This window comes from Stegostoma tigrinum, chromosome 15, assembly GCF_030684315.1.
Source record: "Stegostoma tigrinum isolate sSteTig4 chromosome 15, sSteTig4.hap1, whole genome shotgun sequence".
NCBI lineage: Eukaryota > Metazoa > Chordata > Chondrichthyes > Orectolobiformes > Stegostomatidae > Stegostoma > Stegostoma tigrinum.
In genome coordinates this window covers 51,942,843-51,970,041 of record NC_081368.1, presented here as the reverse complement: position 1 = coordinate 51,970,041, position 27,199 = coordinate 51,942,843, and the positions used below count along the sequence as shown (strand labels likewise).

Here is a 27,199-nt window from a genome sequence, read left to right as displayed (position 1 = left end):
CCCAGTCATCTTTTGAAACGTGTGCGTTTTCTTCAGATATTAATCCCTCGTTCCTCTTCCTTGTGCTTTTGAAAATTTGTACCCATGCAGGCATACCTGCAGACTTATAGAAGTTGGGCTCTGTTTTTATAAGCAGAGATGGAAGATAGCTAATCAATTTGGCATTGAGGTAAGAGCCATCTCTTCTTTCCCCTCACATGTGAAATTGGTACAAGACTAGACATTAGTCTGCCTGTCTGTACAATAGTAGGGTCTGCAGATACCTGTTGCCCCTATTGATACTGCAAATACAGAATTCCAAAGCCACCAGTCATCTTGTGCAACTCCAATAAAATGCAAATGACCATTTGGGAACATCCCACTGATGCAGCCTGATGCTTTGCCAGACATTTCCAATGAATTCAATGGTTGCTGCTAGGTCACAGTAGCCCTGCAAACATCTTGCTGCAAAGTGCAATTTCACAGAATGGTGATGAGGAGAAGCCCATTCAGTTAAGAGATTCAAATGACCAGAGCTCGAATCCTATTGTATGTAAATGTTTAAGTCATCGGGAACCATTAATGTGGTGAGTGGGGGGTAGGAAAACAAAACTGTTCACTCAGGTTTTGGAGTCGATTTGTAGCTTGGGTTGTGGGTGTTGAGGTTGGTTGGCTCACTGAGCTGGTTTTCTTGTTTTGCGGATGTTTCGTTACCATGCTGGGTAACATCCTCAATGCAGCATCAGTGTGTTTTCCCGCCTGGTTTTTAAACTCTGGGGTCTATTGAGATGGATTGCTTAACTTCCGGTTTTCCTAGCAGAACCACCATTTCAACTGGGACAACGCCAAAATCCTGGGACAAGCTAAGCACAGACAGGCACTGGAAGTCTGGCACTCCACGAAGCATGCTATTAATAAACACATTGAACTCGACCCCATATACGTTCCACTACAAAGGAAACCCAGAAGTGAAGCAATTCATCTCAATGAACCCCAGAGTTTAAAAACCAGGCAGGAAAACACAACGACACTTCATTGGAGGCTGCACTGAGAATGTTAACCAGCACAGTAACAAAATGTCTGCGAAACAAGAAACCAGCTCAGCAAGCCAAGAACCTCAAACCCATTTTAACTAACAGAAACCAGGGGTGTTGGGGAACATTTATCATTTGCAGTATAAAAATAAGCTAAAACTATACAAGACACTAGTCTGACCACACCTGGAATACTGTCAAAAGTTTTGGTTTTCTTGTTTAAGGCAAGATATACTTTGAAGTAAGTCCAGGGAATACTCATTAGGTTAAATGCAGGTAAGGAGCGATTGTGCTGTGAGGAGAGGTTGAGTAGGTTGGGCCTGTATTCATTGGAGTTTAGAAGCATGAGATAGCAGATTGAAATATACAAGATGCCTAGAGGGTTTCACAGTGTGGATGTGGAGAAGTTATTTGCCCGTGGAGAATCTAGGACCAATGGGCACAATCAGAGTTAGGATCCCATAAGGTGGGAAAGTGGAGCTGAAGATGATCAGATCAGTCCCAATTTAATTGAATGGCAAAGCAAACTTGAGAATCTGACTGCATGTTTCAGTTGTGGAAGCAAGGTCATTGGGGTCATTTAAGAGACTGCTGGACATGCATATGGTCACAGAAATTTGAGGGTGCATCCATGAGGATCAATGGTCGGCACAACATTGTGGGCTGAAGGGCCTGTTCTGTGCTGTACTGTTCTATGTTCTATGTTCTATGTTCTATGTTTCTGATCCTACATGATGTGGTCTTAGCACACATTTTGAAAAAGTCAGTGAGTCTGGGAAACGAGGAAACTGTAGGAAGAGAGAGAGTCCAGCTAAGGAAGGATAGCGTTTTACCTATCAAGTGACATGGCCTCTGCAAGGCTTGACAGCAACTTTTGACTAGAGCAAAACCAGCAACCTGCTGCTGTAACTTATAAGCAATTCTGAATCCTGTGTCCATAAATTCCAGCCTCCGTTTCTTTGGTGGAAGACCTGCAACATTTTTAGGTTTCCATCACAAAAGACTGAAGTATTTTTGATAGTTTTTTTTTTAAAAATGTCCATGCTATCTGTGTGAATGAACTCAATTGGCTTTATTGTCACGTGCACTCAGGTACAGTGAAAAGCTTGTGGTCTGAGCATTACAGCGGTACAAAGGTGCCAAGGCACAGATCCAAAGATCAAATTCTCAGGGAACAAAAACAATTACAAAAGTTAAGAAATAAATAGTCTGGCATTATAGATCACAGGACTAAATTAGAAAAATAAAGGAATAAGAAGTTCAGAACATCATTTTTTTTCAACCCAGTCCATAATGGCACCTAGCCGCTGTCTGCACTAGACCCATCAACATAAGGAGTCACCCCACTTTAGGCACCATCTGTTCACCGCTGGGCCCACCTCATTGATGCCGTTGAACCCACACACTCATCCCGCAACCAAAAGTCCCTGGTTCCACTGCCAGGCCACAGGGTCCCAGGTTCCACCTCAGCCGCAGATGTCACGTTGCTGGTGCTGCCATCTTGAAGATTCTGCTGCTACTGGCACTGCCATCCCTTATCGCTGGGGGAGCTTTGAATCATAGGTATGCTAATCTAACCAACTTCCATAAATAATTTATTTTTAAGTACCTTTTTGGAAGGGACTAAGGTAAGTTAATAACTCCTGAAGCAGAATTGAAGAACTAAGCTCCAATAAATGTTGTATTCAAGCATCATTAGCTGATTATTCTTCTGTTAGATGGTGGTCAGCCTTCCGGAGGCTAGAATTTGCTATTGTAATAATAGTTGATGAGCAGTTAACAAATACTCATTTGACATTCTTCTGTCTACAATTTTGACAGAGATATCTGAAAAGTTGGTTGGTTAAAATACACTACAACACACGTCTAGAGCAAGTAGGACTTGGAGTGTGGACCTCCTGGCTCAGAGGAGGGACACTACCACTGCAGCACCAGAGCCCTACTATTTGGATAGAAGGTTAATCTGTGAAATATAATCATAAAGTACTTGTAATTAAAGAAAGTTCTGGATTTGTTTCCTGCTCTCGCCATCAGTAATATGTAATATGTACTCTTCAAACTAAGCCAAAACTTTTTTTTAATATATCAAAAGGAACACTGTTGAACACAAATCCTTGATTTTTTTTAAAAGACGGCCAAAGTGCAAAATTCAAGGTGCAAGAAGAAGGCTAAATTGTGTGCTTTCAGATAAACCTGTCTGTACTCAGGTGTGCAATCTACCAGTTATTGTTTCTAGCCTTAGCTGAATGTTGATTGCTCTGTTATGGAACACTCCATGACTACCACATGGTAACAATAGGAGCATTATGAATATGTAAATAAATTGAAAACTGCTTTTTATGGTTTCCGAATGTAGCCAGACGCCACTAATCAGCACACACTCTGTAACATCGATCAGACTAAATATGGTGATTTTTTTTTCTAATTCTTCAAGTACAACATAGGCATTCCTTTTTTTTTGTTATGAATTCTGGCAACTTTGCAAAAGTGATGATAATGTTCAAGTAAAGCAACTTCAGGAATATGGTCCTACATTTTTGCAACAACTGGTTTTCAAACAAAAAAGACCTCTATGCCAGAAAAGTAACAAGCGTGTTTAAAAAAAGCGTCCTTTTGAAAACATGGGAACATAAAAGTATGGATTAGGAATGGCCATTCCATTTGGTAAAATCATGGCTGATCTGATTGTGACTTTATGCTCATGTCCCCTGCTACACCTTTTAACTCACTTGTCAGTTAAGAATCTATTTATTTGGTCTCAAAACTACTCAATTATACACCCTGCACTGCTATCCAGGAAAGAGAATTCCACAGACTATCGCCCTCAGTGTAAGTATTTCTTCTCCTCCCCCTCTTAAATGGAAGAACCCTTATTTTTAAATTTGTTTTCCTCCATTCTCTCTGCAAAGAGATACTTTTTTTTCAGCATCTTGTATGTTTCAATAAGATTGCATTTTTCGACACTCTAATGGACGGAGGCATCATGTTTTGAACTTTTTCCTCAAGGTGACACCATCATCTTCCCAGGAATCAGTCACCTTAACCTCCGCTACACTGGTTCTAATACCTGCCCTGTCTTGAGGAGACTAAAATTATATACCACACTAACCTAGATGCAAAATTGCCGTCACCCAACATAAGTAAATAATCCTACTTTACCTCTTGCATTGCAAAACAGCATTTAGTTTCCCTTCCTAATCACTTGCACTACATACATGCTAACTTTTTTATAACTTTCATACAGGATACCCAGTTCTTTCTACTTCCAAGTTATGCATTCTCACTATTTAATTAGCATGCTGTTTTTCCTATTGTTTCTGCCCGAGTTATATATTCCCACATTATACACTGTTTACACAGCCTGCCCACTCACTTAACCCCCTGTTTTCCTTTGCAAGCTCCTTGGATCCTCTTCTTAAACTATACTCCTACCTATCTTTCTGTGCCAACAACAAGCTCAGCAACCATAAATTTAGTTCCTTCATCCAAGTCCTTGATGCAGGTTGTAGATGGCTGAGACCCCAGCACTGATGCTTGTCACAGTCCACTTGTTACATCTTGCCAACCTGAGATGAACAAAAACAGGTAGCTCTCATTTATTGTGAAATTACCTATCCCAGAATTAATACAGTAACAAAGACCCATCTAATTTCACGACTGTAGGATTGTAGACAGAATTGCACAAACATAGATAGTTAGAAAAATTGACTTCTGAAGAGGATATTTGCAAGTTCCATTGATACAAAAACTGACATTTCTTTGGCTGTAGCACCAGATGGACTTCACCTGTACATGCCAGAAACTAGTCCGTTGCATTCACTGTTCACAATGTGATCTCCTATACATTGGGGAAGCAAAATGTAGACCGGATGACTGCTTTGCAGATCATCCAAGTTCTGCTCGCCAAAAAAGACCCTGAGCTACCTGTTACTTGCCACTAACGCACCATCCTTTCCTCTAACTAACATGTCTGTCTCCTGGCTTGCTGCAGTGTTCCAGTGAAGCTCAGTGCAAGTTGCAGGGGCAACACCTCATTTTCCACTTGGGGACCCAGCAGATCTCTGGACTCAATAGTGAATTTACTAATTTTAGGGCCTAAACTCTCTCATGTCCTAGGCCCGTACCCCACACACCCGGCCTTTTATCATATAGCCTGACATTACATACCACCTATTGTCAATTGCTAACACTCTCCATTAACAACTATTCATCCTCCCAGCCAGATCATTATTAATTCCTTTGTCTGCCCAACTGCTCTTCTGTCTTTGGGCCCTATCCTGTTTTACTCCTGACCCCGAACCCTCCCTATTTTCTGCACATAAACCAACATTCTCCCAGCTATCATCAGTTCTGAGGAAGAGTCACCAGACCCCAGAGGTTAACTGAATTTTTTTTCACAGATGCTGCCAGACCTGCCGAGCTTTTCCAGAAAGTGTGGAGCTGGATGAACACAGCAGGCCAAGCAACATTTTGGCTCCTAAGATGCTGCTTGGCCTGCTGTGTTCATCCAGCTCCACACTTTTTGTTATCTCTGATTCTCCAGCGTCTGCAGTTCCCATTATCTCTGAGCTTTTCCATAAACTTCTGTTTTTGTTCCCAATTTGTAGCATCCACTTTTTTTTTTGGCTGTTAACCTGCTGCCTTGTGGCAAATGGGTGATTATGACAATCAAGGAGTGTGACTTTCTTCCTGGAAGAGGCCTGTTTACGTTGCTTTGTCTCCTTCTTCCCAGGGATGGTTAATTAGCATGTTTGCTTTTAATTCCTTTATAACAGTTTCTCCTTGTCCCTTTCATTTTGGGAAATAATTTATTCCAGAAAGAGTCATTGTCAATTCTTTCAATCCATTATTGGGCAGCACAGTGGTTCAGTGATTTGCACCACTGCTTCACAGCACTAGGGATTTGGGTTTGATTTCTCCCCCTCGCGTGACTGTGTGGAGTTTGCACGTTCTCCCCTTGTCTGCATGGGTTTCCTCCGGGTGCCCTGGTTTCCTCGCACAGTCCAAGGATGCGCAGGGTAAATGGATTGGCTGTGCTAAATTGCTCGTCATCTTCAGAGATGTACATTCTAGATGGATTAGCTATGGGGAGTGCAGGGTTACAGGGATAGAGGTGTAGGTCTGCGTGGGATGTTCTGCAGATTTGATGGGCCAAATAGCCTGCTTCCACACAGTTAGGGACTGTAAGTTACTAAAGTTATGAACTTTACATTGTCGTAGCAGCACTGGTATTGCAGCATTTTTTGCCCAAAGAGTTGAGCCATGGGCAAAAAAACGGACAGTCGGGAATCACAAGCAGTTTTTCTTTTTAGAACTGTTTCTTGCCCATCGTGCTATTACTTTTGGTTCCTGGCCAATACATGTTAACTAAACTGCAAAAAAATGGAATTTGTAGCTTACCATGTCTCTGGATTCTGACTTGCTTGATATTGCCTTCAGCTGGGATCATAACATTTGCGTGTGTGTGTGAGGCTGTATCAGACAGTTTGCAATGTAGGTGCTATGCTTGACCACAAGATAAGTTGCCAGTCCTTTGTTGAATGCATCACTAAAGACCTGTTTCATCTCCACAGCATCATCTAATTTGCCCATACCTCTCTTTATCTGTTGCTGAAACGAGAGCATTTGTAACTAAAACAAAGCAAATTCTTGCCTTCGTCTTTTTTTTGTATTTGTGGTGCAGATATTAAGATTTCAGTAGCAAAAGTGCCATTAATTTTGTTTTAAAAAAAGGATTCATGATTAAAACTGTTCATTCAAAACATCTCTGTTTTTCTTGTTGCAAAGTAGTTTGTCCTTTTGAGTTATTGTGATCAATGCTATGAAAGGATCGTGTTTATTTTATAAGATAGGGTATTTGTTTAGCCAACCTGAATTAAGTTGGTCCTTTTGCAATTTGTTTAGAGATACATGGACTTGTGCTTCGAAGTCATGTCTCCGCTTATCTAAAAGTATGAGATGACATAAGAAATTTGTTTTTTTTAAAATACTATTTTTCAGATTGAAGTCTACCAGTAAAAAAGGTTTAGGATTTTGTTTTCAATCAATTTAATCAGTGTCTCAGTTGGCTTACCTTCTTGAAGATTAAGGTTGTAGTTATGTTCATAAATTGTATTTTTATTAAGTATCATGTTAACTGTAAATAATATCAATTAATCAGTTATAACATTTAAAATGAGAAAATAAAAACTAAACTGACAGTTGCACGGGTAGTTTTGTGTTTAAAGTTGGCACAATGTTTTGTTGAAGAGGCATTCTGTGTTTGATAGTTCTGAATCAATGATATCCTTGCAAAAGAAACACCATTATTTAGCTTTGCGGTCTCTCAAAAACTGTTTACAGTCGTCCAGATTAGTACACACAAAAGCTTTTCAGGAATTTATAGCCTGTTAATTGAAATCAACAAATTGGGCCTGTCCACAAATGTAATGTAGTAAACTGGAGTATGAAGGTGTGACTGACTCAAAAATATTGCACTTAGAATAATTGGGAACTTCAACTGTAATGCACTGTGCCAAAAGTATCACTTTGATATCAACATACTCCTGAAGTTTTAAAAAATTCAAAATCAGTCTTTGCTTTCCTACCTAAAGATCAAGCATACTGATTACCACATTTTAAAAGTGAATTAATTTTTGAGTGAAGTTGTCAAGCCTAAAGCTGTGATATATTTTGTTCAGGCCAGCTTATTCTGCTTTTTTTCTGGAATCAGTTGAGTGTTTTACACAAAAAGTGTTACCTTCTGTAAGTGCTTAAATTGTTGCAATATGAAATTGATTTGAAATTAACACAGTCTCGATTAGTTTTCTGAAGGCAACCTTGTTCCGTGGTGCTCTTTTTCAGCTTTTGAATCTTAAAATCTGACATTTAGCTCCATGTAGTGACATCACAACGATGTTTAACACCTATAAAAATGTCTAATGCAAAATGCTGTACACAAAATAGGTGAAGTTTTAATAATGCATAGTCTTGATGGCATACTGTTTTGTGCCGCAAAGGTGTTTTGCAGTATCCTGTCCTGTAACAAAATTGTAGAAAGAAATCGTGAATTTGCCTGACTTTCTATTAAAGGTGTATGACCAAGAAATTTTTGTAGATTTTTGAAATACATTGCTGAATAGAAAGTAGCTTTGCTTTTATGGGTGATGAATAAGGCAACATACGGTCAGCAACTTTTTTGTTTCATTTCTTGTAGATCATTGGCCCTAGTTCCATGCCATGGGTGCGATCCTTTTTAGACAAAATGACAACACACCAACAGAGCCTGTTCAAGTTCATTGCGTGCAATGAGATTCTCTTGATGCCTGCAGCTGTCTTTATGTTGTTTGGGTAAATATTAAATCTAGACTTTATGACTTTGTTATTGTAGCTTGTTTAATCCTGAGAGCAGTGATTAGTTTGTTTTTAAATAACAACACTGCTTTGCCTGAAAAATATCTATTGCAATGTGTATCGGATGGCATTTGGTATTTTGGGAAGCTTATATCTATTTTATACAGGGTATAAAGTGCATGACAATTTTAGATATTTACATGGTCTTTGGTTCTTCTTACAGTAGTACCTATGCTGGTGTTTGCATGCAGACTGTCCACAACATAAATGACAAGAATTGACTTTTTTTAAAACCATTCAATAATTGATTACTTAAAAAATTATGTGTGTGTGTGCATGTATTATCATTGTTTCTGATTTGAAACTTACTGGAAGATGACACGAAAAGTATCTAAAATGAGCTAGATTGTGAAATTTCAGTTCTTGACGCCTTTTTGGCTGCTTGACCTCCCGAATATATCTGAAACAGAGACCATGGCACACATGAAGAGTTCTGTTGTGAATTGTGCTTAATGCATTATTGGGAGGGTGCAACCATGTTCACAGTGGGCATGAATAGAAGTGCAGATCAGGCAAATCAACATGTCAGTCAGGTGAGCTGTGCTAATTTGATACCAGCGCTGCTGATTGGATCGCTTCTGTTAATCATGCATGGCTGAATATGCATTCAGCAGCGGGATGGGTCCCCCACCAACGTTATTTAAAAGAATCATTCACAACTTACAAGGTAGTTGCTAATTTTCTGTTGGCCGATGCTGAATCTACAGAAGAGCTCAGTCTTCGATAAGGCCGAAGAGAAAAAGATTACATCTTTAAAATATTAGAATTAGCTCGACAGAGCAACAGACCAGTGAATTTGTGGACTTGAATCTCAGTAGCTCATGGGCGTTTGCTGAACTGAAAATGTAGAAATTGAGAATGTACGAATATGAAGTAAAAGCAGGTGAGACCCAGATGATAGAAGGCATAGGAGATAAACACTATGAAAAACAGCTCAGAAGGACTGGCTGGATGGACATCATTACTAACAGGAGTGAGGGAGATTGACAACAGCATGCAAAATTACATTCAATGGTGAGAGATGCTTACATACCCTCTTCAACTTTGATTAATCATGGATGAAAAGTCTACCGCTGAATGATCTGGCACACACGGAACGACATGGTCCTGACTTCAAGGTTTCTGCAGAATCTAATTGCACCCGCACATGCATGTAGTCAAAAGCTTTGTCAGAGGGAGGACATGCCTAACAAATCTAGTGAAATTTTTCAAGGAAATAACCAAGTGTTTGGAGGATGGTAGGGTGATTAATGTATTTAAGGATTTCAGCAAGGCCTTTGACGTGGTTCCACGTGGGAAACTGATAAAGAAGGTAAATTTTGCTTAGTGACATGAGACAAAGTGGCAATGGAGGCTGTTTGTATGTCTGGAGTGCAGCATGTGGTAGCCTAGCATGGAGGTCAGCGCTGGGTTGCTTATTAAAGCCGAAAGAATTGGGGATGCTGTAAATCAGTAACAACAAACAGAAGTCTGGTGACTTGAAACATTGACTCTGATTTTTTCTTCTCAGATGCTGCCAGACCTGCTGAGCTTTTCTAGCAACTTCTGCTTTCATTCCTGAATCACGTATTGTTTGTGATATTCATAAATGATGTAAATGAGAACATGGGGTGTCTGATAAGTAAGTTTGTGGATGACACAAGGGTTGGCTGGGTGGTTGACAGTGAGGAGGGAGGTGTTAACTTACTGAAGTATATAAACAGATTTGACAGTCAGGCAGATCATGGTCACCTTCTCAGCACTGTCCTTGCTACACTGACGTTGCAACAGGCAATCAGTGGCAGATGGAATTTAACTGATAAATGAGGTGATGCAGTTTGAAAGGAAGAACAATCACTGAGTACTACTTTGGTAACGGCAAGACATGAGGAAGCTCAGAGGAACAGATGGATCTTGGGGTGCTTGTCCACAGACTCTTGGAGGTGGCAGGCCAGTCTAATAGGGTACTTAATGTAAAAAAAAGGAGTATCCTATATGCCTTCTTAACTATGTTATCCATGTGTCTACCTTCAGGAATATGTAGATATGAACCCCAATGTCCTTAAATCCTCTACATTTCTCATTTATTTTGTATTCTCTTGCCTCGTTTGTCCTTCCCAAATGCATTATCTCCCCTTACTTATTCACATTGAATTTTACTTGCTACATTTCTGCCCACCTGACCAGTCCATTGATACATTCCTGTGGTTTCCAGCTTTCTTCTTTGCTGTCAATCATAGTGTGTAAATAAAACATTTCTAGTCCTAACACCTCAATATGGAATGTGGTAAGTGAGGTTATAAGATAACTGTTTCCAAGGGTAAGTTTATTTTCCCTTTTAATTGCTAGTATCTCTGATTCTTTCTTGAAGATAATTATGTTTATATTTTGATAATGACCAATTACAGCAATGTAAATCCTGAGTTACATTGTGTAAATGTATGGAATTGAGCTCACTTGTCTCTTCTAATTGTGAAGGTGCTGTTTGTATATATGATCACTAAATCGGTTGTCGAACAGCTTTGAAGCTGACTATATTGGTCAGTTTCCAGGATTTAGCATCATGTCAACACTGAAAAAGTTCAATAATACATTCCTGGCATTTATGTCTGCTCCTCCTATAGTTGAATTTTAACAGGGTCTAGATTTGTTACAGGTTTTGTAATGCTTTGGAGCCCTGTCTCATCCTGGTATCATGAAGATAAAATAATTAATTGTTATGTACGTGCAGAATGAACAAGTTAAGATAATTCATAGGTGGAATAAGTAACTTAAATAGTCTAGAAATTAGATATCTGAAGAAACAATACAGAAGACCGGTGAAAGCAAAAGCATAGGTCAGTGAATTATTTGAGACAAAATGGTGGAGGTTGAGGTACGTGAAAAACAAACAGTCTTGTGACTAATCGTAACTGTTTGAACATTGATTTACTGCAACTGATTTGAGCCATCTTTGTGGCAGAAGGAAGGAATCAGCAGCAATTTCCCTGAACAATTTTACAGTCTAAATGATTGGAGGTAGCACTTGGGTGCAGATTGACTGACTACTTTACTCTTAATTATTCCCTAAAGTACATAGTTCACTAATAGTCAGCCAACAAGATAAAAATAGGGTTTGCTAGTACACTGCACCCACAGTATTCCATACTATTTGTAAATTCACCAATTTAACCTTGCAGATGACCATTCTGATACCATAATCTGCGTAAAGCTCCTAATTTTTCACCACATTACCAAAGTGTAGCATACCTACATTACTGAGCAGTATTTTTGAGTAATATTTCCACTAATTAGAACTCAGCAACTCCTGCGTTTTTCCCGAAAATGTAATCTTCATTTGTATTTTCACCTGATTAAACCTCTCTGACAAGCATAAGGAATGACAAAACAGTGATGTATGATCCTTTGAGATTGAGAAGTCTGAAAGATTGTAGACACATTCTTGTTCCATTAATTGAGGCACAATTTCAAAACATATTGCCTGTTTAGCTGGAAGTCTAAATCTGTTGAATGTTTATCCATATGTGGTAATTTCTCAAACTAAATTTCATGAGACAATTTTATATGATTCAAATTTACTGTATCCAGCCCTCCTCCTCCAACTGCCAAACTCCTCCATTTCGATTGTTCTAAAGAATATCTAATTGTGCTAAAAAAGATGATCAAGGGATTGACAAGTTAGGCATGGGTGGACACTTTGTCTTGTGAGGCAGAAGATGTTATAGTTGACAATAAGGGGTAGCAGATTTAAAACAGATGAGAAATTACTTCTCTCAAAGAGTTGTGAATCTGTGGAATTCACTATAACAGCGTGTGGTGAATGCTGGGACATTGAGTAAATTTAAGGAAGAAATAATCTGGTATTTAGTCATGATTTGAAGGGTTTGGGAGAGCATGCAGGAAATCGGTGTTGAAACTGAACAGATTAATCATGATCATTTCAAATAGTGGAACAAGCTCGAGAGGCTGAATTACCCGCTGTTGCTCCTAGTTCTTTAGTTGTTATATGAATGTATTGTTTTAAAAATGTTTTATGTCTGCCAAACTGTGCTCGATAAAACTAGAAAAACAAACAATTCTATGGTTTATTTTCTAAAGTTTTTTTTGTTTACTTCCTCTGATGTCTTAATAGCCTTCAGATATTCTACCGTGGTAGGCTACAGCTACTATGTACTCGAGGACTGATGTTGACTGCTATTCATGGCACTCAACTTAGGTCTTGATAATTATAAGATCTCCATAGAAATGAAAAAGTATCCAACACTCCTGGAACAAAATATAGTTTGACTCCTGGCTTATGTTTGGAGCAATCAAGTTTTGTTCATGACCAAGATCTCTCAGATCTTCAACTCCTTTTCTCCTTTAAATTCTTTTTCATCATGGGATGTAGCATTGCTGGCTGGGGCCAGCATGTACGGCCCATCCTTAATAGCCCTTGAGCGAGTGGTGATGGCCTGCTGCAGTCCATTTTGTCTGGTCAAACAACTGATACCATTAAGGAACGAGTTCTAGGATTTTGACCCAATTATGCTGAAATACCGATGAAATATTGCTAAATAAAGATGGGGAGTGCTTGGAGGGAACTTAATTGAGTGAAATAGAGGGATTTGGGGAAGATGGGAGGATGTGGATCCTGCGTATAGTTCTGGTCACCCTGTCAAGGGAAGGATAATATTAAATTCAAAAGGGTGCAAAAGAGATTCACAGGAGAGGTTGGATAGACTGGGACTATTTTGCCTGGAGCATAGGAGGTTGTGGAGGAGGGGAGGGGGATGATCTTTTATACAGCTTTATAAAATCGTAAGGGGCGTAGATAAGGTGAATAGAAAAGGCCTGTTCTATAACGTAGCAGAGCTCAAAACTAGAGGGCACAGGTTTAATGTGAGAGAGGAAAGATTTCAAAGGGATTTGAGGGACAACTTTTCACAGAGAGGATGGTGCCTATATGGAATGTACTACCAGAGGAAGTGGTTGATTGGACTCTATAGACTCTCAAAGCAGCTGCACAGTCATGCATCTCCAAGGGAACGTTGCTTATATGTCTCAGATACTTCAAGGTACACACAGTAAATGAAAGCTCACCTGTCCAGAACATATTAAATGTAATCATTTAGCTTGATGTAGCTTCTGTATTTATATTTGCTGCACAACGTTTTTTTATTAAATGAGTTTCCCTTCATTTCTTTCTTCCACATTTTATGAGCATTTATGTGACATTTATCCATCATTTGGTGTAAATCCTAAGCTTAAAAGTAGTCATTCCTGAATAATATAGTTGGTCAATAAGCTGTACCACTTGGGAATTATTGTCACGAAAGTCAGGAAGGTTGACCGTCAATCTAAATGCAAGTGACGACTGTTAACTGGGTTATTACCTTACTGGTCATTCATAAGTTCATGATAATCAATTTGACTATTTTTGATGTTTTTTTCTAATTTTAAAGACATTTCTGCGAGTAATATTTCTCCAAATTGTGTGTCAGTTTTTTTTTAATGAGGTAATGAGGTACAAGGTAGAGCATGTTACCTACACTGCTATGGCCATTTTGGAATAGATGCTTACTGAGTTAAACATCTGAGACCCAATCCTGTGTATTAGATTTTGAAGCCTAAGGAAAAATTTCCTTTTTTTTCCCCTTCCTTTCTTCTAAAGTGCTATCATCTTTTGGGGTCCATTGTGCAGAAATCATCGCATGCATTTTGATGTTAGTGACAGCTTACCTTGTGTACAGCGAGGACATTGTACACTGCAGGAAGTACCAAAAACAGAAATAACTATCAAAAGTCCTTTTAACATATAAAGATGTCATCATCATCATCACCATCATTAGTACATGGAAACTGGTCAATAAAAATATTCATAATTTCTTTGTACTGTTGTTGGCCACCCGTATAAAGCTGAAGGTATTGTAATTTTTAAAAAAATGACCTCAAAATCATACAAGTGTAACAAAAATGATAGTATTTACCTATTTTTAAAAAAGTAGTTGCTTTATGTCAGGAATCCCTGACATTTTCCTACATCGGTCTGTACTTACACAATTTCTGCACGGTGCGCTGAAAGTGTGCGTGTGCGTGAAGCTTGTACAGTGGTTTTAGTGTGCACCTTACTGCTGTGGAGTTACATTGTGAGGAACCCAGAATGGCAACAAGGTGTAGTTGGGGTCCATGAGGCTGAGAAGTGTAAGCTTTTGTTTTCCAGTGGTCTGATCGACTGCTTGTTTCATGGGACTTGTTTTACACTAAATGTTGTTTATCAGAGATGTGTTTTGTTAATGTGGAAGCACATGATATACATAAACAAAAGTTTACAAAACCCATCTTTCCCTCCAGTCTTACAATTCTATGCCACCACACTAGTTTAACACCTTGAGCTTCCAAAACAGTTTTTAAAAGTTCATACTTCCCTGATAACGGATGGTTGAACTGGAATTGACTGGTTTTTCTTGCTCCCAAGATTCCTGCTGCTTGGTCCTGTTGTTCTCTGGAGTGTGTGTGAGACCCCTCCTGATTTGAGTGGCTTCTTTTAACTAATTATCCGGGTTACTTCAGAGTACAATGGCTTAACAGCAGTTTGATGTAACAATGTAATTAGCATAATTTAGTTACACAATCTAAATTGGGTTTCTGTCTCGGGAAGGATGTTAACAAAGGCAGTATTGGATATTGTAATTTTCCTGATTGATTGAGCTGACCTGTCTCAAAAACAGTTCCACTGAAACTCTGATCTACAATTCCACCCAAAACCTAGTAGCATTGTCTCACAAACAACCCATTCAATAGTTGATTTGAGGTGAATGGTTCGCACGTCTAACTGGTTTGATTCAGTTAGACAGTGAATGCTGCAAACTTCCTCGCTTAACATCTCAGTTCCATCACCTTACTAACACCTATTCAATATAATCAATCAAGGTAACCAGTTTGCACACCTGTCTCTCTGGCCTGATCCAGTTTCCAGCGTACTACTCAGTTGGCCATTTTTCCCAGCATGCCACTCAGTTGGCCAGAGTTGCTGTCAGTGTCCCAGAAGAGCTATTGTTTAATATTAAAAAAGACATCTCACCACCTACAGAAGTTAATATCATAATGAGGCAGAACATGTATAAACAGCAACAATGAAACAAAAGCTGGAGGGAAAGGATAAACATCAAGAAATATTATTTTCTAGTGTTTTATGCACTTGTGTGTGCATACCAAGAATTTGGAGCTAACTATTGTTTTGAGGTGAATTTTAGTGACAAATGCTGATATGCAAAACGTGAGGGACACTTGCATGATGCCTAATCAAGTTTTGCCACAGGTGGCCAGACTGTGATCTTGGAAAATTACCACCTTGTTAGGATCAGCTCTGGGAAGGGAGAATTACATAGCTTTCTGTCCTTGAGCAATGCAATCTGGTGGTCATCAACTTACTCAAGGTTTGAGTTTCAAAAAATGTTCCTCTATCTGCATATTTTGCCAGGCTGTCTCGTTTTACTTCCTGCCATCTTTTTTCTTTTCCTTTCTCTTCTGAAGGTGATTTAATTCCATCATACTAATTTGCCCTGTGTTGCATTAGGTATTTGGCTTTTATGCATATGTAAGCCTCTACTGAATATAACAGTTAGAGTTCAGCCTCTAAGTGAGCTCAGGCACAAGCATCATCATCTTAATGCAGCAACTTTCAGCAAAATTGCTTCAGCCAATTGGGATGTAACCACAAGCCTAGCTGAATTCAGTTAACTCAGAAATAAATCAAGTTTAAGACCTTCTTAGTCTGTGAAATTACATACTCATTGGATTAGCTTGCCTTGCTCAACCATCAATCCATCTAACATGCTGGATCTGATGATAGATTGATTTGCAGTGGTTATTGGGCTAATGATACTTGTTCTTATCTTTTATCATACATATTTCCAGAACTGTTGATCTTTTCAAAATTAACACTTTTTTTTAAACTTGCAAGCAAATTGATGGCATACGAGTCTGTTGAACAATTTTTATCTATTATTTAAGCTGCTACCTATAAAGGAGACACTGCTTATTGTTACTAAGTAGGTTTGCTGGAACCTGTTTTTGAAAGATGCATTTGGCAAATCAGCGTTTCTGCCAAAACTGTTTAATGTTCTCTATGGTTTGGAATTTTCCATTGCTATACTATAATGATAATTGAAGCTTAGGAAGGGAGAGTGGAGCTGGTGAAAGCTAATTTTATCACCATGGAATGCTTTAGGAGTTTGCAGTTAAAATTCATCTTAGATCGTAATAAGTACTTCAATACAACATGACATTTTTGATACAAAAGTCAAAAAACTGCAGATGCTGAATGTCCAAATTTATGACCCATTTGATATTATTTTTTAAATATTTAACAGCCTGACATACTGTATTTTCCAGCATTGTACCTCAAATGGCCTCTGGTTGATACTGATTCATTTTATACAAGTTTTGAAACATTACAAATAAATGAATTTGATGCTGTTTATTGATGCTATTTATGTACTTCATCCCACTTGGAGTTTTTAATGGCCTCTTGACCCTGGTATGTATAATCAAATTTTGTTTGACCTTTAAAGGTTAATCTCCTCTGGAGTATGCTTCTTCAAAATCTGTGCAAAAATATAGGAATAACTTACATGAGGGTTTACATAATATAGAAGTAAACTGGATCAATATTTGTTATACAATTGTGGTTAAACATTGTATCCAGGTATTTTAGTTATGTTACGCATGCACACTAGAATCTTTAAGAGCTTATTGTATCAAGATCAAACTATTGGTGGCAAGTCTGCTAGTCTAGCTCCTTTTAGGGGAAAAAAGAGATGTGTAGCAAATTAGGAAAGCCTCTAATTTTAACTATTCTCCTCCTGGATTGTATGTCACGAATTATTTGAGCTTTTGAACCTGTAAGCCTGCCTCTAACTTGGAACTATGTCTTTACAATGATACAGGTTAGCATTCGGTGTGGCAGATTTGGTAGGCCATCTTATCTGTACTTGGACTCATAGAACATCATTCGATGGAAAGAGAAAATATAACATACAATAATTTCTCCAACTGTCTGGAAGAGTTATTCATTTGAACCCATTTACATGTCCGGGATTGCTTGCTAAGCAACAACTTTATTTTTGCACTGCTTCTTTAACCTAAATAGGCATGATAATACACTGCAGAAGATTCATGCTAGAGTATATAAAGTTATATTATTAGAGTATATTAAACTATAATTAATATTAAGATGAACTCAGTCAAGGGTAGAAATGACAGTAGGAAGCATCATGGGAACCCCACCACTTCCAGTTTCCCTCATCAAGCCAGACCGTTATTCTAACTCACACATAAACAACCTTTTCTCTTTCATCTTTCATCACAATCCTGTCTAACACCATCTGTAATAGCACTGTTGTGATAAGGATAACAATGGTTTCAACAGAATGTCCAGCTCTATCTTCTCAGAGCAACGAGGAATGACCAATAAATGCAGGGTTTCCAATATCGTCTATCCATGAGCAATTTTTGTTTTGGTTTTTCCCCACAGGAAGAGAATGATCAGAGGTTAATTAATTCCAGACTAGGCTTGCAGCTGACTTGAGCAGCAATGAGCTAGGAGTATGGCACTGTCTGTTCTGCTAAACAGCAGATAGACCTTTTCCAAGCAGTTTAAGCATTGGAAAATGGGAAGTATCTTAAAAATATACTTTTTTTTCAAAACAAAAGCAAAATTTAAATTATATTAATGTAAATTTGAAGTGAACTCTGCAAGTTTCTATACTTGGGGTAAATAATGTTGAATTTTGACAGCTGTGGAAGTGGAGATGAAAAAATTGGGGGAACATACTCTAATAAAGTAACAAACTTTATACAATTAGTTTATAATTAGACATTTTACTTCAATAAAATCTGAAAGTGCACTTTTTTTAAAAAATGTAAAATGTCACGGTTAATTTAATCAGCTTACGTCAGTTTGGACAAGTCAAGTAAAATGTCATGTAAGATCTGCTGCAGGCTAATGACTGCTGTCCTCCCATTCTTAACTTGGTATTACATCTGATTTTTATTCTCAGCTCAGCTATGACTAATGGTAGCAATTTGATTTCCACTGTACCAAATTTCAGAGAGTAGTTGCAATGTTATATATTGGCCCTGGCAGTTCAAACATTTTCTTTGATTTCGATTTGTTCTGCTGCTTCTTCCTGTTCCCATCTGATTTCATTGTCAGATCTTTTAAGCTGAAAAATGTTTTGGATCGTGCACCTAAACACCCTTGTTGGGGGATAAAAAACGTTCATACCAACAAATGCTAAACAATGACCTCCTCCAACAAGACAGAGTGTGACCATCTCCCCTTGATTGTGAGCAACAATACAATATTATAATTAAATTCTCTCCATTGAAGGACAGGTGTGTACATTTCACTGGACTACTTATGCAAGTGCTTTGGCTTCAACAAAGCGAGCAGAAATTTATGCCCCTGAAGAAATGTCAGCTAGAATCCATTTCATCCATTAGATGCCCACTGAGCAGACACAGCATGCTGTGGGCAAGTTTAGTTGACTGATTATGGTATTTTCACCCCTTACTTGTGAAGAATTGCTGCCTTTGGATGCTACAGCCAATCTGGTCAGCAGTTCCATTATTCCTGGGAACACGAGAATTAAGTAATTGTTGTTGCCAGCAAGAGGCCTGAAGAATTTTTTATATTGTTCACTCATAGGACATGGGCGTCACTGGCTGGCCAGAATTTGCCCATAGATGCCCTTGAGAGGTGGTGGCAAGTTGCCGTTTTGAACTGCTGCAGTCCATATTCTGTAAGTTTACCCAAAATGCCCTGAGGTGCAGAATCCCAGGATTTTGATCCAATGATAGTGAAGGAACAGCAATATGTTTCAAAATCAAAATAGCGAGTGGTTTGGAGAGGAACTTGCAGGTGGTTGTGTTCCCATGTATCTGCTGTTCTTGACCTCCTAGGTGGAAGTGGCCATGAGTTTTGGAAGTATGCCTAAGGATCTTTGGTGAATTTCTGCTGTGCATCTTGTAGATAGTAGCAGTAGTGCCTACTGAGTATCGATGGTGGAAGGAGTAGATGCACCAGTCAGGGAGGCTACTTTGTTCTGGATGGCGTCAAAGCATATCTTGGGGATTTTTGCTGTTGTGGAATCGGAGAAATCATGGAAAAGGGACTCGGTTGCCAGCTTCCTTCGAGCAGGTTCTATGAAAGTAAACATGGCGTGGAATCTCAGGAAAATGCCTGTGATATATGCACCACCCCTGAACAAGGTTCCCCTCGCTCCTTTACAGGCATTTAAAAAGTGGGCTGCTATTTCCAGTTCAACTGTCTGTGCCAGCTGTGTTTTGGTAGGGGCATCGTGTTATCTGAGTCAGTTGACTCTTAACTATTTATTTACAAATGGCAGGCAGACTGACTACCATAGCTGTCTATCCTCTATTATGTAGTTGAGTTCTGGCATAGGAGAAGAGGTTGATTACCTGACCAACTTCACATTCCCCGCTGCACTGAAAACATACCTAGTAGGGGTACATAATATCCAGCTCCAAGTCCAGAGTCTAGTAATTTTGGCAAAAGAGGCTCAAGCCATGAGACCATCCTCTGTGGCATAAGTCAGGAGTTTGATTTAATGCTCAGTGAATTTGTCTATCTCCAAAAACACTTGGGGAAGAGATGGACAGGAAAACTCTGTTATCGAGGACCAAGCAGCTTGATTGGCAACAAGCCTGACATTGAACCATTCTCTCTGTCCACCACCATGGACTGTGAATGTAAACCGGATGCACAGCAATGAATCACCAAGCCTATGAACCTGTGAATTCTACCACCTAGAAGGTCAAAGGAACAAGCATATGGGATCAACATCAACTGTGAGTTCCCTTCCAAGTCTATAACTGCAGTGACTTGAAAACATTGCAGTTCCTTTATTGTCACTTTGCCATACTTCTGGGACTATTGACCTAATAGCATGGTGGGCATTGTATGTCGCATGTACTGTGACAAGAAAACAAATGTTCCTGTTCGAACTTAGAGATGGGAACGAAACACTGATTTTAGTCAGTGCTCACACTTCCACGTATAAATAAAACAAGTAATGCAATCTACCTTTTGATCATGTTATTTTTTAAAAAACTCAGTCCTTCTATCTTTATTGTATTGTAAGTAGTAATTGTTTCTCTCAATTATACATCATGTGAAACAGTGCTGCACAAGGAAAGCCCATGAGAGAAAAAAGATTATAATTTTTATTGCTTTCTTGAATTTGGAAATATGTGATCCAACAACCTTTAAAACAATGCACTTTTGTTCTGAGCTGAAAATCCTACTGCCCCCTTTCCACTGTATGATAAATACACAAATATTCTTCACTCAGTATCAAATATTAGTCACTTTTTTGCTTCCATCTTGAACTGGCTACTCAAAGTATAATCAGACCAGTGTGTGAATAGTTTTGTAAGTTAACTGTCAAAGAAAATAATATTTTTCATGCTCTAATATTGGAAGAACAATTGGGTGACATGGGAAATGAAAATATGCCAATGTTTGAAACAAAATGACTAAGTAGTAATGAATGCATGATTATGATTATTTCCTTCTGCTGTCTTGAAATAATCCAAATGGAACTAACTGCTTTTAATAAGTTGGAAATCCTAGATTGGTTAAGAAGGCTCAACATAAAGCAGGTCCAAGAAAGGAGGAGGAAACGCAAAAATTAAGATTTCTAAGTGGTTGACCGACTTTTTGTGCAGGAGTTATTGAATGTTGGGGAGGTTCATGTAGATAAGAAACGTGTTTGTTTGCAAAAGATGATAAAACAGGCCCTGACCAAAAACTATGTGCACACGTCACTGCTGTGTAAATTAATAGGCTTGATAATCAGGCATACATTTTCAGAATACCAACATGATATGAAAACAATCAATAACCAAATTGAAATCAGCAAAGTAGTGTTGATGCCTGACCACCTTGACTTTAAGCAGTAATATCCTAGGTCACCTAGAGAAGACCCTGCTGAATGGTATACTAAGTGACCAATTGACTAGGAGGCTCACTGGCTGATTGCCAACAGACTAATTCATCAAGTGAGCAGAGTAAGTTAGAGACCTTTCATACTGGAATATCGTGTACCATGATGTTACTTAGTTGTCTTAAAGATATAGTGTCTATCTGCGATCTATGCAGTAATATAGCATCTCCATTTTCCCTTTTGAATTATTGGAAACCTGTTCTGATAAATAGGATAAAGGATTCCAATCTGTGCCTTATCTTTATATGTTAAGATAATGCTTTGGCAGATGTACAGTATAAATGGATCTACTCCTGATGCAGTTATTATGACTCAGCTGAGCTACTGATTTTTCGTTCTTCGTGGTATGGGTGTGTCACTGGCCAACCACCATTCATTACCCAGCCCCAACTGCCCCTTGCTCTGCGTGACTTGCTGGACCATTTCAGAGAGCATCTAAGAGTTAACCACATTGTTATGAATCTGAAGCCATGTTGGCCAGACAGGTAAGAATGATGGATTTCCTTCCCTAAAGGACTTTTAGTGAACCAGATGGATCTTTACAATTGACACATGATTGCCATTTAACTAGCTTTAATTCAGATTTTTTTATAATTAAAGTCAAATTTCGCCATCTGTCATGGTGGGATTCAAACCAGTGTCCGTAATGCAATAGCCTAAGGTCTGAATTACAAGCCCAGTGACTTGCCTTCACTCTGAGGTGTGCTATTTGTCATTGTAAACATACATGCATTATGGATATCAGGTTGTTCCACATATGATACTTCTGGCATTAGTGTCAACACCTTTTACAATGGATGGTTGGTTGTATATAAATCTAATAAGTGATTTATTTCACTGTAAGATGTGACCATTGTTAATGTTGACATCATAAAGCAGGCTGGATGAAGCATCATAGTATTTTTCTACAGACCCATATATTTGTGTAAGTCTCAAACTCTCTGATGTTTTCCCCTAGGTCAAGTTGGGGTAATGTCTGCAGGTCTGATCATTCTCTTGTACCGTTTTCTTGCTTCTTTCCAAAAGTCCATTTTGCACGTGTTTGGTCGTTAAGAATGTATGGGGAGAACTCCAGCCGTGTCTTCCAAGCATGAGAGCTGCGGGTGAGCGTAAACCATTTTCTTGAGCAGTATATAGATTTTACATGGATATCCAGCAATCTTGGCAAGATCATTAGATGGAGGATAATAGGGAAAGGAAGTCGTGTGTTGAGTGCCTAACTTCATACACTAGCATAATGCGGACCTTTGGACACAATCTGTTGAGGAACACCAAACATGCTGAATATTGTAGTTACTGTTTCAATGACTGTTGCAATGGTGGTATCCTTGATTGGGGTCTCAAAAAGGAATTTGCTGAAATATTCAACCACCAGGATCTAATCTCATTCTCGGACATGGAAAATTAGCAATTGTGGACTTGCACCATGGCTTGGAAGAAAGTTTTATGTGGATTACTGAGGTTGATGAAGTTGCCACGTTTCACATGACTGGTTCAGAAGATTTGGTGTCCTTCTCTGTACTGTTCCAATAGGCAGATTCATGTGCCAGTCTCTTTTGTTTTTAACCATGCCTACGTATATATGATGAAGCAAATTTCCATGTCGAGTTTGTGAAATAACTAATTGTTTGCGTCAGAAGTCTGAATTCTTAGAGTCCTATTTATGTCTCTAAATGGCCAGAAAGAATGTGTTTGTTCAGGGACCCATTGAATATGTTCAGCCATCAACTGATAAATAGCTGCTTTATATCATTAGGCCTAACTGGCTATAATTGTTCTTCTTGGAGATGACCAATTGAAATAACCCAACTCAACATGGAAACTATCTTTTGAACTCTGATTTGATGATATCCAGTTGTGAGCATCGAGGTATATTTTTGTACTTAAAAGTTTTGCAGTTGGTTAAGAACATTGGAGATGGTAATTTGGGAACCTTGTTTGTATTGTACTTCTAAATTTAAGTCTTGGATCTTCGCAAGCAGATATTGTAATCGTGGAAGTGTACCGTGTGAGCTTTCCTTTTCTGATGATTTGTGGTTGGTATGGACAGTGAAATATTTACTGAATAGATGCGTGTAAACCCTATTCTGAAACTTAAAGTGCTAGCTTCCCTTACCAGATGATGGAACATCTTTTGAGGGATTGGGAAATGTGTTGTTGATCTTTCTGTCACATGTGGGATATCTTTGCAATGGAAATCTCATTTTTGGACATAAAATTTAGAATGTTCATAGATAGTAAGTTGAAGCTGAGTCAGTCATGTATGTCACACTTACCTTGTGACTTGGACATCTTTTTAGTGTATTTTGGTTGGATCATGTCTAATGAGAAGATCGAGCCAAAGGATTTGATTCTGGCCTATGTTAATCTGAGGTTTTGTTTGCTGTTAAAAAGAAAAACATGCTTTCTTGCCACTGCAGTGAGCTGACAAAGTTTTGTCATAGGAGCTACAGTGTCATCTGTGGTAAACTGATAGATTCTGTCTAATACTGTGAATTTCATGGAATAGATCCCATCTAAAGGATAATGTAAATGGTAACTTAAGAAAACAATAATTTATAAAGGTGTAAAAGTTGTCAGTTCCTGTGACTTGAGAAAAGATGAATGGACATATTTGTTCTTAGCATCAACTGTAGAAAACACTTCATGCCTATAAATTTGATTTGAAGTTCTTCCTGATTATCAGTCTTGTGCGGACATGTTTTTAGTGCAATGTTCAGTCTAAATGTGCATACAGAGTGGCATTTTTTAAACTATAAGTTATGCACCAATCAGTGTCTCTTCAGCCTTACAAATGATGTTTTGTACAGTGAAATCCAAATCCAGTTTGAGCTTTTGCTTATGCTAATTTAGGCGTCATTTTTCAGATGCAATATTGCACTGTTTAAAGTTACCAACAGCAAGGTCAAAAGTCACACGACACCAGGTTATGGTCCAACAGGTATATTTGAAATCATAAGCTTTTGAAGCACTGCCCCCTTTGTCAGGAAAAGTACTTTTAACCTCATCTGCCCCGGTCCAACACCAGCAGCATTGGCATAGGTCTTTCAGATAATGCATAAACCTGATGTTGCTGTCTTGGTGAAGCATTAGCTTGGTAACAGGCATAATGTGGTATGGCAAGGGAGGCGAAGGTGGGGATATTGTGAACATGCGGATAGGTGTTAAAGGTGTGAGCTCAAGGAGAGGAAGTGAGCAGCCCTGAGATCCAGCCTATTCCAGTCTGAGAACTGGGTGTCCCTGTACCCAGACTGTCCTTGCAGCAGCCTTTCACTGGTAGCTGTCGGTGTGCCTTGGAATGCAGATCAACTTCCCAAGTGTCCTGCAAGTGATTTGTTTGGGAGATTATGATCTTGAGGCATTGGCAGTTATCAGATGCTACTGTTTGTCCACGAGAACTGGATGCAGCTGGATCAAGCCCTAAGATGCTGTTGCATTGTGACCAGTGTGAGAGATTTTTCACAGCCACCAGCAAGCTGAAGTCACTCTAATTTCTATGGCAATAATTCTTAATATCTTTTCCTCACAGCTAGTGTTTCAATGGTAAGCTGCATGTTAATGAGGCAAAATCTGCAGTTCAGGCTGTTAACAAATAATAATCTCCCTAATAGGCAACTTGCTGTTACCTAACAGGAATTCCACCTCAATGTCTAGGGCTTGGTTATAAGACATAGCAAGTTGTTTCCAACTTGCACAATTTTGCAACATTTCCTGCCCTAACCCATTTTTTTTCAAGCTACTAAACGATTCTACCTAAAATGCCCCTTTACCCTTTATAAGGGTTCTTCTCATTGTAGCAGAGAGCTGGCAATCTATTATAAATGCGATTGATCTATTTGATTCAATAAAAATTAGATGTGTTCATGTTCTTTCTTTCAACAGACAAGGCCTTAAAAATAAATGAGATATTTTTAAGTACTTTGTCTACCTACTTTTGATATTGTGGGTAGATGGTTCAGGATGTAATTTAAGATTTTCTTTGTAATTGCAACTTCAGCTGGACCTTGGTTCAAAAGTAGAGTTTTTTTTATTGAAACCCTTGTTAAACTGAAAATAATTCTGTAAAATACTTCAAAGAGATTTGTGGCTGACCTGCAGAATGAATGTATGGCTCCAGATTTTATAATGTTGTTAAGCTGATTTCTACTGTGATTGCAGAAAAAATAATTTTGCTGATGAATAATAAAATAGCTGAGTTCAGCCAACCATACTCAGTTTAAAAGATCACTCCAGTCAAAACATTCTTCATAGAACTTTTGAAGCCTGACTGAGAATATGCATGTTAAATAATGGCTTTTAAAAGTACCGATATTATGTGCACATGCATGCCGAGATTATAATTGTGAATTATGTCTCACCCAGACAGTCCCCTAAGTTGGCAAACAATGCTGACATGGGCATTGATTATAATGTTGGTTCTAAAATCAAATTAAAATCATTGACTATTTCAAAAAAATCAAACTTTTCATATTTCTGAGCACAAATATGTACTTCAGCTCTCTTCAACTCTCCAATAGTACAAATGAAACAGACCAGTCAGCCTGTCTCCTGACCTCACCTCACCCTGTGTCTTCAATTTAGATCATGACTGGGAATTTAGAAGGCAATACAGAAATGGGAGAATGAACATTGTCTTTGTGCTTTTAAAAATATTCTCATTTTTACTGGCCACTGTTTGAATCAGACAAATTTCTGTGGCAGCAATGCACCTCCTAAGTTGTGGTAGTACTGTAGACTGTGTTTAAAAACAGCATTCTTTGTATCTTGACATCATTATAGATCTTTATCTACATGTAATGAAATTTGCAATCCTTCTGATCACTCCTTTTGAAGTTGTGCTGTCTTTAAAGGTAAAGCAAGTACTGTCAGAGATTTGAGGACTGATTTTTGCCGAGTGAATTCCATTTTGGAGACAGTGTGCCCACAGATGGGAAAACAAAAAAGTCTCTTTTAGCAGTTAGTATCCGAAACTCCTTCCACAATAACTAACTTAAAGTGGTTACAGGATAGAAGGAGGCCATTCAGCTGTCGAGTCTATACCATGTGTTGGCAACAATAATACAACCAGTGTCAATTTCTGTATCCTTTTCCAGTATTCTTGCAATTTGTTTTCCTTCACTGCCCATCAGATTTTCATTCATTCATTCATTCATGGCTTCTGCTTCTGCTTCCACTATCCTTTCTGCTAATGCATTCCATATCAAAAACAGTCATTGAGTACCATTTGCAAGGTGCATTACAGAATCTCACCAACATTCTGTTAATTCTCAACTCAAACCCATGATCTTTTAAAATCCAGTACAATGACCTTGGTAGACATGAGAACACCACAGCTGGCAAATTCCCCTCCAAATCTCAAATGATCTTGACTGGACTGGAAACTGTTTTCCCATCTGCCCAGTTTCTGTGTCATAATTTTGGAACTCGCTCCCTAACAAAACTGTGGGTGCACCTATACCACATGGACTGCAGTAGTTCAAAAAGGCAGGTCACCACCAGCTTTTCAAGGAAATAAGGGATGAGTGTCAAATGGTGGCCTGGCCAGAAATGTTTACATCTCATGAAAGAATTTAAAACCATCAAGATTAAGTGGCAGTCTGCTTTACTTGAAGATAACAGGAATTTGTGGGGAGTATTGCAATATCAGACAGCGTTGTTTGTACTGAGTGTTCCTTGCAGTTGTTGACTCAGGAGAGGAACTACTTAGACATTTATATCTCTAGTTGAAGGTTTGATTCATGGTTATACACTGTAGTACATGCCTGCAAGTCAGATAGGTCAGAGTTCCATATATAAATGCCA

At 38.6% G+C, this 27,199-nt stretch overlaps 1 protein-coding gene across 2 annotated transcripts in view; it reads left to right on the top strand.

Annotated features, from left to right (window-relative positions):
- LOC125458941 (transmembrane protein 33-like) overlaps window positions 1-27,199 on the top strand; it is a 140,373-nt gene that overhangs the window by 44,973 nt on the left and 68,201 nt on the right. For both annotated transcript variants that reach the window (XM_048544792.2, XM_048544793.2), the window contains exon 6: window positions 8,209-8,342. In XM_048544792.2, coding sequence (XP_048400749.1) covers window positions 8,209-8,342 — 134 coding nt within the window. The remainder of the gene's footprint in view (window positions 1-8,208; window positions 8,343-27,199) is intronic.